We start from the raw sequence: 16,047 nt of genomic DNA, 5'->3' as shown, positions 1-16,047 counted from the left end.
GATATACAATTTCTATTTTTCAGCTTTACTATGGCATAATTGACAAAACTGTACGATATTAAAAGTGCACAACATGATGATTTGATACATGTATACATTATAAAGAAATTCTCCCATGTAGTTAATTATTTTTTACTTGGTTGTTTTCATGTTTTCTTTTTTTTTTCTTAAATAGTTTATTGTCAGATTGGTTTCCATATAACACCCAGTGCTCATCCCCACAAGTGCCCTCCTCCATGCCCATCACCCCCCTTTCTCCTCTCCCCCACTTCCATCAGCCCTCAGTTTGTTCTCAGCATTCAAGAGTCTCTCATGGTTTGCCTCCCTTGCTCTCTCCAACTATTTTCCCCCTTCTTCTCCCCCATAGTCCTCCGTTAAGTTCCTCCTAATCCATCTATACGTGCAAACATATGGTATCTGTCCTTCTCTGCCTGACTTATTTCGCTCAGCATAACACCCTCAAGTTCCATCCATGTTGCTACAAATGACCAGACTTCATTCTTTCTTATATTTTGCCAGTTTCACTATGATATGTCATGCAGAAGATTGATCCAAGTTACCTCTGAGGGGAGTTCTCTGTGCCTCTTGAATTTCAATGTCTGTTTCCTTCCCCAGATTGGGGAAGTTCTCTGCTAATTTGTTCAAGGACTCCTTTCAGCACCTTTCCCTCCTTCTTCCTCTTCTAGAATTCCTATGATATGGATATTGTTCCATTTGATTGTATCACTCAGCTCTTACACTCTCCTTTCGTGTTCCTGGATCAGTTTATCTCTCTTTTTCTTGGCTTCCTCTTTTTCTACAATTGTGTCTTCTAATTCCCCTATTCTCCTCTCTGCCTCTTCAATCTGTGCATTGGACACCTCCATTTTATTATGCATCTCATTTATAGCATTTTTAATTCATCACAACTATTTTTAAGCTCTATGGTCTTTGTAGCAATAGTTTCTCTGATGTCTTCCATGCCTTTTTCAAGCCCAGCGATTAATTTTATGACTATTGTTCTAAAATCTTGTTCAGTTATGTTGCTTATATCTGTTTTGACCAGTTCTTTGGCTGTTATTTCTTCCTGGAATTTCTTTAGAGGAGAGTTCTTTCGTTTTGTCATTTTGGCTAGCTTTCTGTCTCTTGTTAGTTTTAAAAGCTTGTTCTGCATTCTGCACCTGTGAGTGCTGCTGTATTAAAGAAGGCTCTTTGACTGTCTAGGGCCTGTCCATTCAGGAAGTATTCTTTGAATGGTGTCTCTTGGTCTCTCTTGTTGAAACTTTGGTTATTTTATTTCCCTACTTGTAGTGGTATTTCGGACTCTCCACCATGTGTACTTTGGCTTGTTGCTTGAGGTAGCCTTATGAGGGTGCCTTCCCAGTGTACTCTGTCTCTTTCTCTTCCAAAACTCCTGCCGCTCAGTGTCCTATGGCTTCAGGCATTCTCTGTTTGAGAGATAGGTGTGAGCGAAATGCATGGAGCTCCCTACTTCTCTGCCATCTTGCCTCCTTCCCATGTAGTTAATTAACACTTCAGAATTTTTATCTGTTTTTAAGAAAAAATGTAAGTTCTCTCTGTTAACATATTTCAAATTATAAAATACAATATTATCACAACTATAGTCACCATGTTATTATACATTAGATCCTGAGATCTTATCCATCTTGTGTGATTTTTACCAAGCTCCCCCTATTTCTTCTACTCCTAGCCTCTGGCAACTGCTTTTATTCCTTCTCTGTGGTTTTGACTTTCTCTTTCTTTCTTTCTTTCTTTCTTTCTTTCTTTCTTTCTTTCTTTCTTTCTTTCTTCCTTCCTTCCTTCCTTCCTTCCTTCCTTCCTTCCTTCCTTCCTTCCTTCCTTCCTTTCAGATTCCATATGTAAGTGATATCATACAATATTTGTCTTTCTCTGTCTGACTTGTCTCACTTAGCTTAATGCCCTGAAAGTTCATGTTGTCACAAACAACAGTATTTCCTTCTTTCTCAGAGTTGATAATTATGAGAGATCATTTTCAACCAGAATCCAACACTCTCCACACCTTTATTACATTTTAACTTATCATGAATGCTTCTCTGTTTGAAGGTAGGGAAAAATAGAGATTCCATTAAATAATCCCCCTTGACTGAACAGATAAGACATGCCTTTCATGCACACACCTCAGAGAGATCACTTTTTTCCAGATTCTGATTCTCACCATTCCAAGGACTGATAGTTTCTCCAGATTCTCAAGAATGGTTTTATTCCTGTTTGGGAAGAGGCAAAGACTTCTGAGGAAAAACGAAAACAAAATTGTTGTGTAAATCAAAATATAAATACACACACACACCACAATGAATTGGAGGAAGGAAGCATTGAACTAGACAGACAAAATTAATGCCCTCTTGGAGTTAAGCTTGTAACGGGAAAAGTAGACAAAAAGAAAAAGTCAAGAGGACACATTTTCACTTGCTATGGGAGAAAATATTAAAATTAGGATAACAGTGATTGTGAATAAGGAAGGTGATGCGGTTTTATCTAGCATAGTCAAATAGGCCTTACTGAGAAAATGGCATTTGAATAAACACCTGAAGAAAGTGAAGGAATGAATTGTGTAAGATCTAGGAAAAGAGAGGGCTAGGAAGAGGAACAAATCTTTGAGGAGACATATGTTCAGTATAACTACATCAGGGTAGTCAAGGGTAAGGATAGAATATAATGAATTAAAGAGGTAAAAAGAGGACATGATTTGTATGGTGCTGAAGGATTATGGGTGTTAAAAATGAAAAAAAAAAAATTGGTGGGGGACATTACTATACACAGTAATGTAACATGTTAAAATGAAGGATACTGGATGTGAGGTATATGAGAACTGTTTTTATTCTCTTTGCAAATTTCTATAAATCTAAAATTATCTGAAAATTTAAAAAGTGTACATTACAGGGACAAGAATGTCCAAGTCAGCTAATCATTACATTCTTATTCTTTCTGGAAGTTACTTAGGATGTCAATTTATGACTATAATTACTAAATAAAACAGTAGGGGAATGAAAAGTTCCTAAAATAATGTTGATGATGTTTCTCCTACAAATTTGAGACACACTTGCCCTCTCTCCAGAGAATACTTCAACAGCAGAGAGTAGTATCTTCTATCAAGCCTCCTGCTCTAAACAATGCTAGGTGTCTCCTGCCCAGTTCCCTTTTATCATTTTACCCCTTGCCACACATTTTTCTGGTGAATTGACCATCTCTTTTTAACTGAAAATTTTATCATTGATTCTGCCAATATTCTACATAGTCTTACAGAGTCACTTTTTACTCATCATGCTAATTAGAATGTTGCCTCTGGAAACACCAAAACCACTCATTTGATACAATGTAGTTGTGAGTTTTTGTAAAGAAAATGATATTAATAATGTGTTAAATATGTATCAGGCCCTGGACTAGTTATTTTAAACACATGGTTTTAGTTGATCATGTCAGTAAACCGGTGATGTCCTAATAAATGATTAATGTGTCTTCACTAAAATTATTATTGTTATAAATAACTGCTTTTTTCCTGGTGGAAGACCACTCATGCTTATTCCATTTATGATAGGCTTTCTCATGTGACTTGGATTGGCAAGTGAAATGTAGGTGGCAGATTTAAGAACCAGTATATGCCAAGTGCCCTTTGCCCTGTCCCATGATGATGACAATGTCCCAGTTAGATGTTCCATTAACCTGGGGCCCAGAATGAAGATAATGTCAAGTGGATATGCTCACCTTGGTCACAGAGTATGAGTAAGAAATAAACCTGTGTGACAGGAACCACTGAGATTTAGGAAAGGGGGTCCTTTTTTTTTTTTTACTATTAATAGCCTAATGTGCTCTATTATGCTTATTTAATCCATATTATGAGCCTAACTTTTGATGGTCCTTTTAAATATGGCTGCAGATTTGACCACTTTACACACATTATTCTTAGAGCATCATTAATATCCAAAGATCTATTTAGGTAATATAGTTATGGTTAAAAAAAAAAATCTAACCATTATGTAATAGAATTTTGACTTGAAAACTGACAATCTGGCAAAGAGAATTTACAAAAATATTTTTTTTTACATTTGAAGCCTCATTTGCAATAAATCACTCTCCCAGTGTGAGTGCTCTAAATAATATTCATTTGAATAAATAATTCTACTATATGTAGTGTATATATATATATATACATATAAGTTGTATATATATATATATATATATAAAGTTGTGATATCACTTTGAGAAATGGCTGCCTATCTGACATTAGTCAACTTTTTGCCTAATATGCAAACAAATGCTGAGATATCTAACTCATATAGAATGTATCCTTTCAAACTATTTATCTGAATTTTTTCAGATTCCTTTTCACCATGAACATCAAAGCTTTCTTGATCTTCTTTCTCAGATATGGACTCAATTGCTTCATTTCTTAAATGCCAAAAGCACTCAGTTTGCTCTCTCATTAGGACAGACACCATACTGTTACATATTAAGATGTGGTATGATGGTATCACAGAGTGGTGAACTGCATGTGCTCTGCCATTTACTAGCCATGAGATTTTCTTATTCTATAAAATGGGGAGAGCGATTTCCATGTCCAAAATTTTTTTTATAAAGTTTAAATGAGGGGCGCCTGGGAGGCTCAGTCGGTTAAACGTCCGACTTCGGCTCAGGTCATGATCGGCTCAGGTTCCTGGGTTCGAGTCCCGCCTCAGGCTCTGTGCTGACAGCTAGCTCAGAGCCTGGAGCCTGCTTCGGCTTCTGTATCTCCCTCTCTCTGACCCTCCCCTGCTCATGCTCTCTCTCTGTCTCAGAAATAAGTAAAACATTAAAAAAAAGTTTAAATGAGCTGATCTATATAAGTTCTTAACAGTGCCTGTCATATAGTAAGGTCTCCAAATATCAGTTATTTATTATTATTGTTGCTATCATTATTTTCTTCATTGTAATAAACTTATTTACTTATAAACTTCTCTTTATTTCGAGCTAGCTTATTTATAAATATCTGTTTATATGTATTATGATAGCTGTGTGTTTAATCAGCTTATCTTCATTCTCAGCTAAATATTATGTTCTTGGCTATAAGAGACATTTTTAATTGGAATTGTTAAAAGATAAACTGAGGCATATTAAACTTTTAATTTTACTCAAAATTTACTCAAATTGACAGTACCCAATCTAATACATAGAATGTCACTGAGGAGCTGTACAAAATGAAAGACTTTTATGGCCCCAAGGGAGCAGAAACAAGGAAGTAATTCTAGACAGAAAAGCAGATTGTTTATGGCAGTCATTAGGGCATGGCAGGGGTCTATCAGGCAGACTACCTAACTAGTGCTGTTCAGGTGATTTGATTCCTGACTGACTGGTTTAAGATTTTTTTCCTAGGATCGCTGAAACTGTAATTAAGTCTTGGTTTGTGAAATGACTCTATTTTGTATGTTGTCTTGTTTTTAACAGTATCTATTGTGTTATTCATTACAGCAGCTTAAACACATATCATAGTAGATGCAGAATTGTCCATTTAAACTAATTACAATCATAATTCCAGGAGACATGATTCGTATCCCAGTCTGCTATTATGGTCTGTGTCACTTGAAAACATTATTGAAACTCTCCAAATTCTTGTTTATTCACCAATGAGTTGGAGTTAATAATATCGGCCTCCAGGTTAGATGGCCATTAACTGAGGTAATATACATAAAAGCTTCACCACAGGGCCTGACGCATCACTAAGTGCTCAATTGATGGTAGCTAGATGCACAGTAAGGATGGACACAATGACTAAGAGATTATTCCAACCATTTTTACCTTGTTTCTCTACTTTCTACTAGTATCTCTCACATGTAAAACCTAAAATAAAATCTAAGTTTCCATTAAACTTTGTTTATGTTGCTCTTCAGATGTTTTCTAACTATAAATATTGCCTCTAACATCACATTTCAGGATTAAAAGTGTCACTCTCTTTTCTTGTTTTGTTGTATTATTTTTTTCCTTTTTTTTTTTTTTTTTTTGGTACCCCTGGTTGATCACAGAGGTAACTCACAGTAGGTGCTTAATAAATATTTAAAACTTGGCCTTTGAAAACACTAGATATTTCACTAAAATTAGGTTGCATTTAGAAATCTCAGACAGCCCATTAATAGACTCACCAAGACCAAATTTTGAAAAAGTCAAGCTCTTTCTTAACTCCCATAGGTAAGAAATGTTAAACTGTCAAGAATTGTTATTAAAAAAAAACTATGATTTAGTATTTACAGTGACAACTTGATGTAATTCATTACTTCACCAATATTCTCAGTAAGCAATTCCTCACACTAAAAAATATTCTTAAATAGATTAAGCTTGTAGTTTGTTTCTCTTATTTACATTAAATTAGTATTGTGCAAGTTCATAGGCCTCTAAACATGTTTAACCTTGAAAAATGTTTTCTTTTGCTACAATACGTCAAATTACCTTTAAGGAGAGGGAGTTTGATTTCTTGGTGACATTTACCATAATGAAGAAACTCTTGAGTTTTATATTTAAATGGTCTCATGTTTTGTCTTGTCTCTTCTTTTGTAGGCATCAATTGTGAAGTAAATATAGATGAATGTCTATCAAAACCCTGTCTCCATAATGGACCTGGCACTGATGGCATCAATCATTATACCTATGACTGCAAGAGTGGATTTTTTGGAACACACTGTGAAGCAAATGCAAATGATTGCCTCTCAAATCCTTGTCTACATGGAAGGTAGCTATTTTTTTCTATTATTAAATCCAAAAGTAAATTTAACTCACAATATTTAAGATTTAATGTCAAGGGAAAGTTGATAAAGATAATTTTAATTATGCTCTTTCATAAAACAAGAGCTAAGCACAGTTAAGATGACAGATGCTGCCTGTTTTACTTAATGCAATGTGCTGATACATCATCTCTGCCCTTCTTTTATTTCTGCTCATTAGCATAAAGTAATTTTCAATAAATGTGGATTAATTGGACTTTAATATACTTAAAGGTAACTGCTCTCAGTAATAGAAGTAGAAGGTATGATGATGAGACATTCTATTATTTGTTCTGTGAAGGGATAATACCACACACTTAGTATTTAAAATGTCCCTAAGTAGACTGGTTCTTTCATCCCTATGAGCATGTAAGGTATTGTTTGGTTGTCATTATGGAATTGTATATTGACTATCCTGCTCATGGATAGAATACTACTTTATGCAAATTTAGACCCCGATATTTCTAGGAGATGCAGGCAGCAAAGAATAACTCATAGATGCACCTGCCTACCTCTGCAAGCATTAGTTTTCTTATTTACTCCTGCCCCTGACTTTCTAAGCAAGGAAGAGAGGATGAGGATAGGTAGCTCATTGCAGTGCAGTTTGGCCATAGCTGGCTTCAGTCCCCTACATAAATTCTAGACATACTATTTATCTTTCTTTGTATTGCCATGGGGAAGATGACAAAAATTAAAATTGATCTGTTTTTTCTGTCCAGTCACCTTGAAGGATAAGAAACCAGGAACAGACTCTGCCTTCTAATGCTTATGGGAATGTATTTTTTTAACCTTAACTGGAAAAGAAAAACTTAAAATGGTGAAACTCCCTTGAAATTAGGCTTTAATATCTTACCTATTTAAAAATTTAATTCTGTGTTTCAGATGCATAGATCTCATTAGTGAATATCAATGTTCATGTATTGAAGAATGGACTAGTTCAAGATGTGAGATCAAGATTAATGTAAGTTTCATAATTTTTATTAAATCGAAAGTAATTTAAAATAAAAACCAAACTATTTGCTATGAGTTTCAAAGTTATCTACAGTTATCGAAGATTTAACTGCTCTTTCAACTTTCTTCTTTGGAGTTTCTAAGTTGTCCTAAACAGAATGAAAAATCACAGCTTCTTTTCATTTTTCCTCCTCCATTGTTATCATCAATTTCTACTATCTGGATCACTCATTAATTAAATCCTGGGGGTGGGGCCCTGGGGGGCTCATTCAGTTAAATGTCTGACTTAAGCTCAGGTCATGATCTCATGGTTTGTGAGTTCAAGCCCTGCTTAAGGCTCTGTGCTGACAGCCGTAACACTCTTGGACTTGTTTTATTTTTGAGAATAAAATAAAATTGTTGGACTAGATTTTTGCTAAGTGTTTGTTCCATGGACTATCAGCTTAGGAATCACGTGAGAGTTTGTTAGAAATGGAGAAACTCAGGCCTCATATCAGATCTTTTGAGTTTAAATCTTCAGTTTAACAAGCTACAGAGTATTCATAGTCAATTTATGCCTTAGGAATAGTAGACTACGGTAGTATTTTTTATTCAGAGCTACACACAATTGAGAAATTCTGTGACTTTTAATAAGAGTTTTCACTGGATAAGTTAAGGCTGTAATGGGTACCATGTTCCATTTCTATTCTTCAGATAGAAGAGTTTAATGATTATCTGTTTAATATATTCTGTTTCTCCAAAATCTTATTTGAAGAAAGTAGCCCATTACCTTAAAAATAGCAGTGTAAGAAAAGAAAACACATGATTCTCTGAGAGAAATTCTTTGATAAAGAGGATCTCAGGTAATAACTTTCTTTCTTTTGGGAAGTTCAGAGATTAAAGAACAACTTCTGGATCTAACCTACACAACTCAGATGGAACACAACTATCAGAGAGATAATTGGTACATTGACTAGCCAATCTGGTAGTTTGCTCTGGCTAAACAGTCCATAATGAATGCATCCCTGCTCTTTTACTGCTATACTTCTGTACATTTTCTGGCATGGCATTTGGAATGCAAGTTGAATGAATATAGTATTGGGGTATAGCTTAATTGTCCAGATTGCCCTGATCTGCAACATCACTCTTAACTTTGTTTTCTGTCTCTAAAAACCCCAACATTTTATTTTTCTTATTTTCTGAAATTAAATTAGTAAATTATTCTTGGAAAACACTTTATTGTATTTAAATAGAGTAAAGGAAAATAATATAAATTATGACAAACAGAAAAAAAGCCATCTGCCTTAAGTTTTATACCAGGAAAGATTAAGAATTTTAAATGAATATTTGATTTTTTTTTCTAAAAAGAAATTGCTTTTGTTTTTTCCATTAAGCCTGCTAATTAATTGGTAAAAGATTCTTGTTAACCCTAGAGACAGAACTTTTGGCAGTCTAAAAACAATCCTTTTCTTCCCATGGGAGATATAATTCAATTAGTTTATGTAATGCTTTCTAATAAATCATTCTATATATACCCAGCCATATGGCTAAGAAGGAATCATGTTGTTTCCATGTTATTCCCTGTGGAATTCTGCATTCACATTTCATGAAAATAACTGCGGTACCTTTACAAAGTCTACTAAGTGCCCTTGGTTATCCTTAAGGAGTTTACATTTTCAGCAAAGGTAGAACAAATATCCAAATGGCATTCATTTATAAAATCATAGATTTAACTCTATCACTTGAGCAAGTATAAAAGATCACCATCTGGGTTCCAAACGTGACTTGAGTTTCATAATCAAGGGCACAATCCATTTCTTATTGAAAGGGATACTAATTAAATTCTCTAGTTATTTTTGATAAATCCTTAATTTCCCATTTGATAAATGATATGAATGCAATGTTGTCATATTAGCCATTTCAATGTGAGTTTTATTGTTATGTTAACACTTTTTAAAAGTCACTAAATGTTTATAAGCATAAATGTCCAACTAATGATAGTTCTAGAAAATACCACTTTTCAGAATAAGTTAAAGAAATATTGGTGCGCCTGGGTGGCTCAGTCTGTTTAGTGTCTTACTTCAGCTCAGGTCATGATCTCATTGTTTGTTGGTTTGAGCTCCGCGTCTGGCTCTGTGCTGACAGTTAGCTCAGAGCCTGGAGCCTGCTTCGGATTCTTTGTCTTCCTGTCTCTCTCTCTCTCAGAAATAAATAAAATATTAAAAAAAGAAATATTTTATATTGTATATGTAATTTTCTCTAAAGATGTAGTAACTTAAATTCCAGAGTGAAAATGATTCATATTTCTGTATATTCATTAAGAAATCCTGGGGGTGCCTGGGTGGCTCAGTCATTTAAGCGTCCAACTTCAGCTCAGGTCATGATCTCATAGTTTGTGAGTTCAAGCCCCAAATGGGGTTTTGTGCTGTCAGCTCAGAGCCTGGGATCTGCTTCAGATTCTGTGTCTCCCTCTCTGCCTTTTCCTCACTCATACTCTGTCTCACTCTCAAAAGTAAATAAACATTTAAAAATTTTTTTTGAAAAGAAATTCTGTGTAGACAACATATTAAGAGCACATAAAATGTTTTACTAATGATGTCATAAAGTTCCATAAATTATTTCTCAGAATTATAGGTGCAAATCTCTTTAGAGTTAACATTACCAAGAAAAATGGTGTCATTCCATGTTTAAAGCACCCGGCTTTGTGCTTTCCAGGAGATGAACACATGTGTAATATCCAAAATGTAAACTTAAGAAGCATATGGCATGTTATGGTAGACATTAAATATACCAAAAAAAACCAAAAGAAAAATAAAAAAACAACCCAAAAAACTCACTTACTATTCTAGGCAAATGCCAAATGATTTAAATAGAAGCTGACAAGGGCTTTGGCCTTCAGCATATAAAGGGAAAGTATACAACATTTACTGAATAGCTGTTATGTCCCAAGAAAGGGCTAATTACTTTATATTTATTATTTTATTAAATTCTCGTTGGAACCTGTATGAAGTGGATGAAATTATCACCATTTTATGCAAAAATATACCTACATTAAATAAAATTCCATTTATTTCATAAGTGGGTAAAAATAGTATAAAAGCATAAAAACATTCCAGTGCTGAAAAAATAAGAGACAGATACTTTCTAAGTTCCTAAAAACTTAGTTTCTAACTCCACAAAGCCCCTGTATTTCTAGGGTTATATGATGCAGAAATGTCAGACACAAATTTGGGAAAATACATAGGAAAATTGTCTAATTAAGAGATTATGATTAGATACATAGTAACTCTAGACCAGGATGGTGACTTATGGGGCTCTTGAATTTCCCTCCTGCCATGGATGCTCTGAGTGTACAGCTGTGCACAGAGTAAGTCCCCTAGAGAGAAATTCAGAAATTACCACACATTGGGCAACTGATAAAATAAACACACTAAAATTGATAAGAAAGTTGAGACACACTCTCACCACAAATCCCACTCCTGCACACTGCCATACAACGAAGAAGAAATCTCTAATTTCCAGCTTCTCCCTGAGAAGTTATGGGTTTGGATCACACTCTAGCATCCTGAATTTTAAGAAAGCATGAATCTAGAGCTTTTGTATACATTCAAAGTTAAGTTGTTAACATGGGCATGCCATGCTCTAAAATAGACAAAATACAAATGTTAGTTGCATTTCTTGATTTAAAAAAAATGTTTATTTATTTATTTAGAGAGAGAAAGAGCAATCATGAGTGTAGGAGAGTCAGAGAGAGAGAGAATCCCAAGGAGGCTCTGCACTGTCAGCACAGAGCCTGATGCAGGACTTGAACTCATGAACTGTGAGATCATGACCTGAGCAGAAATCAAGAGCCAGACACATAGCCTCTGAGCCACCCAGGCACCCCCCAGAATTATTTCCATTTCTATACACAAACAATGAATTATCAGAAAGAGAAAATAAGAAAGCAATCCCATTTATAATAATATGAAAATGAATAAAATTCTTAGGAATAAATTTAAGCAAGGAGGTGAAAGATGTATACACGCAACACTGTAAAACGTTCATGCAAGACATAAGACATTCATGAAGGTACAGAAAAAGAAAAAAAGGAGAGAAAAGATATTTCCTATTCTATTTTTTTACATTTTCTTTTAATGTTTTTTATTTATTTCAGAGAGAGAGACAGCATGGGCAGGGGAGGGTCAGAGAGAGAGGGGGACACAAAATCTGAAACAGGTTCCAGGCTCTGAGCTAGCTGTCAGCACAGAGCCCAACACGGGGCTCAAACCCACAAACCATGAGATCATGACCTGAGCCTAAGTCAGACACTCAACCGACTGAGCCACCCAGGCACCTCTATTTCCTAAACTTAAATTGAAAGAATTAATATTGTTAAAATGTCCATACCACTTATAGCAATTTATAGACTTGATACTGATACCACTCTTATCAAAATTCCAAATGCATTTTTCAAAGAAATAGAAAAAAAAACCTAATATTTGTATGCAACCACAAAAGACTCCAAATAGCCAAAGAAATCATGAGAAAGGAGAACAAAGCTGGAGGCATTAAACTTCCTGGTTTTAAACTATATTGAAAGCTATAGTAATTAAAGCAGCATGGTTTGACATAAAAAGAGAAACACAGATCAATGGAACATAGTAAGGAGTCCAGAAATAAATCTATGTAAATATGGTAAATTAATTTTTTATAAAGGAGACAAGAATGCACATACAGAAAGGATAGTCACTTCAAAAAATGGTGTTGGGAAACTGAGAGCCACATGCAAAATAATGACTGGACTCCTATCTTATACCATCACAAAACCAACTCAAAATGGGTTAAAGATCTGAAAGTAAGAGCTGAAATGTTAAAACTCCTAGAAGAAGATATATCTGGTAAGCCCCTTGATATTTGATTTTAGCGATCATTATTTTTTTTTTGGATTTGACACCTAAAGCAAATGCAACAAAAGGAAAAATAAATAAGTGGGACTACATCAAACTGAAAAAGCTTCTGCACAGCAAAGGAAAGAATTAACAAAATTAAAAGATACCTATGGAATGGGAGAAAATATTCACAAACCACATATCTAATAAGGGATTAGTATCCACAATATATAAAGAACTCATACAACTTAACAGCAAAACAAAGAAAACAAACAAACAAAACTCCAAATAACCCAGTTTAAAAAATGGGCAAAAAAACTTGAGGAGACATTTCTCCACTGAGAGAATGTCCAATAGATATATGAAAAGGTGCTCAACATCACTAATCATCAGGGAAATGTAAACCAAAACCACAGTAAGATATTGTCCCAACCTATTAGGAGGTCTATTAGCAAACACACAAGAGATAACACATGTTGGCAATGATATTGGTACTGCTTATGGCTGTGTAAACTGGTAGAGTCACTATGGAAAACACTATGGAGGTTTCCACAAAAATAAAAATATTACCATCATATGATCCAGCAATCACACTTCTGGGTAAATAACTGAAGGAAATTACCCATCACCTTGAAAAGATATCTTTATCTCCATGTTACTGTAGTATTATTCACAATAATCAGGGCATGGAAACAAACTGTCCATCAATAGATGATTGGATAAAGAAAATGTGGTGTCTATATATACAATGGAATATTATTCAACCTTGAAAGGAAGGCAATTCTACCATTTATGACAACATTGATAAACTTGAAGGGCAGCATGCTAAGGCAAATAAGCCAAACTAAAAGACCAATACTGTACTACCTGGGATCACTTATAAAAATAATCTTAAAAAAATGTTTGGTTTCACAGATACAGAGAATAGAATAATTGAGTAGGAGGGTGGGAGAAATAGAAAAGGCAGGGAAATCATACAAACTTTTAGCTATAAGATGAATAGATTATGGTGATCTAATAAATAACATGGTGACTATATTAATAACACTACAATTAAAATTTTCTAAGAGAGTAGAACTTAAGTGTTCTTACACCCTCCATTCTCAATAAGAAAAAGGTAAATATCTGTGGTGATAGCTGTGTGAATTAGCTCAGCAATGGGAATCATTTCACAATGTATGTGTATATGAAATCATTATGCTGTACACTTTAAATATAGTGCATGGGTTTTTTTGGTCACATATACCTTAATAAATCTGAAAAAAGAATATACGTATTAAAATGATTTTGGTGGAAAAAAGGATTCTGAATGGAATAAAACTCAGGTATTAAGGATGCCTTGTTTTTTAGAGAGATGTAAGTCAATTGTGAATTATCTGTTGTAAGTATGTGTTTGAACCCAGGATTCCTTTGAGAGTTAATAAGGGCACTATTAATCACCCTAGGACAACAGAATTAATCTGGGGCTGTTCCAGGCAAACTGGCATGTATACTAAGGTTCAGTGAATTCCTGAAATGATATACATAGGAAACAGTGTAGCATCATTCTTTGGGTATGTGGGGGAGTAGGTGTTTACTACCATGATACGTATTTTAGTAAAGTTTAATAAAGTTGTTTTTTTTATTTCTGAAAAATAAACAATGGGACATTTCTGGTGACAAAAAGTGAAAATCATTTATTACCAAAAACATATTTCAGTTCCTAGATGAATGGAATAGCAGATAAACTTGCATATTGATTTCTTAAAAATGTTTAAAGAAAATATAAATTTAATAAAATTGTTAGTCTTATCGCTAATAATCAAATTTGATTATTTCTTAATAGAACTGTACATCAACTCCTTCAATGAATGAAGACTTCTGTCAGAAATCAGTCGATGACTTTACTTGCATTTGCCCAGGTGGATTCACTGGTGCATATTGTGAAGTACATATTAACAGTTGTGCTCAGCCTGAACTGAATTTGGTCCTCTGTCATAATGGAAGGATTTGTGTTGATAGACCTGGACACATGTTTTACTGCAGGTCAGTATTTATTTACCCACAATTAACTAAACATATATTTAGGAAAGCATATAAACCTCATAAGAGTGATGCACTCTGAAATATAGATACTAAGTTTTTGAGTAAATTTTCATATTAAAAAAATGAAATCACAAAGTTAAATCCACAATTCTTTTTTTTTAAATTTTTTAATGTTTTATTTATTTCTGAGAGACAGAGAGAGACAGTGTGATCAGGGGAGGGTCAGAGAGAGAAGGAGATACAGAATCTGAAGCAGGCTCCAGGCTCTGAGCTGTCAGCACAGATCCTGATGCGGGACTCTAACCCACGAGCTGTGAGATCATGACCTGAGCTGAAGTCAGTCACCCAACCGACTGAGCCACCCAGGGGCCCCTAAATCAACAATTCTAAGGAAGCATTGCTTACATGTTTTTCCAAATACTAAATATTCATATAAATTCCATGTTGGACATCCAAATTTCATTATCTCTCATTGTATCATTGTTTTATATCCCCTATTCTTCCCAGAATTGAATTCTTGTTTATTTTCTTAAATATTTATACCACATGAATGACACATAAATAGTTCATATTTATAATAGACTTATTATAAGGATTCATTACTCCTCTTGCTGTACTTACAATTTTAAGATCTTAACAATTCATAAAAATTTTTATGTGCTAAGATTATAAAAATGAATTAATGTGTCACTGTATTTTTTAACCAACTACTATTTAAGGTACCTTTTAAAAATTCTTAGGAGATAATTTTCATTACCTGTGTTTTTTATGATGATATAATATATAATTGGTTGATATTCTGAGAATTTAGCCATTAGCTGTTCTATTTGTAAAATGTTAATTGAACCCACATATTTACAAAAAACAGTTTACCCCCTCTATTTCATTCTGATTTTTGAGAGCTTGATATTAAGTTAAAATCTGTGAACAACTGTGTTTCCCTTAAAAATCTTAAATTATGGGAAGGTTGGACATGTTTCTTTTGGTGTGTAGTTATTTAACAGTAAAGTGTATCTATTATTTTTATATTTATCAAGTAATTCTTTTTAAAATTATTAATATATTGTGCATTATGTTTAACATTGCCCCCACATATTTTCTTTGTTCAGTATCTCCAGTGTGTTTTTGTTCTTTATTTATTTTTATCTGTTGTATTATTTTATTAAAAGCATATATCTAATAAGGCTTACATAGGGAATTGTTTTTACATAAACCCATCATTATTATTGTTTCATTTAACATACACAGACAGTGTTAAGTTATCATTATGACACAGTTATTGTTTATTACATATGATCTAACTTGCCATTTTTATTTGTAGTGTGGGTTTATGTATTGTCTCTGCTCTATATTGTATTTTTGAGCATGAATTTTGCTTGATTTACTCTGGTGGTTTGATAAAGTATAGAAAGTAAAGATGTTTCCAATATATTTGTAATTTTTAAAAATATCATTATAAAAATGGTCACTTAGCC

At 33.9% G+C, this 16,047-nt stretch overlaps 1 protein-coding gene across 1 annotated transcript in view; it reads left to right on the top strand.

Annotated features, from left to right (window-relative positions):
- Window positions 1-14,797, top strand: part of LOC120224403 (protein eyes shut homolog) — a 149,342-nt gene extending 134,545 nt beyond the window's left edge. The window contains exons 6-9 of the mRNA XM_039222641.1: window positions 6,544-6,715; window positions 7,629-7,707; window positions 14,373-14,572; window positions 14,765-14,797. Of these exons, the coding sequence (XP_039078572.1) occupies window positions 6,544-6,715; window positions 7,629-7,707; window positions 14,373-14,572; window positions 14,765-14,783 (470 nt within the window). The 3' untranslated portion in view covers window positions 14,784-14,797. The remainder of the gene's footprint in view (window positions 1-6,543; window positions 6,716-7,628; window positions 7,708-14,372; window positions 14,573-14,764) is intronic.
- Window positions 14,798-16,047: the final 1,250 nt, after the last annotated feature.

The sequence above is a fragment of the Hyaena hyaena genome, unplaced genomic scaffold (assembly GCF_003009895.1).
Source record: "Hyaena hyaena isolate Hyena2069 unplaced genomic scaffold, ASM300989v1 scaffold_1170, whole genome shotgun sequence".
Taxonomy (NCBI): Eukaryota; Metazoa; Chordata; class Mammalia; order Carnivora; family Hyaenidae; genus Hyaena; species Hyaena hyaena.
This window is presented reverse-complemented; position numbering and strand designations above follow the sequence as displayed.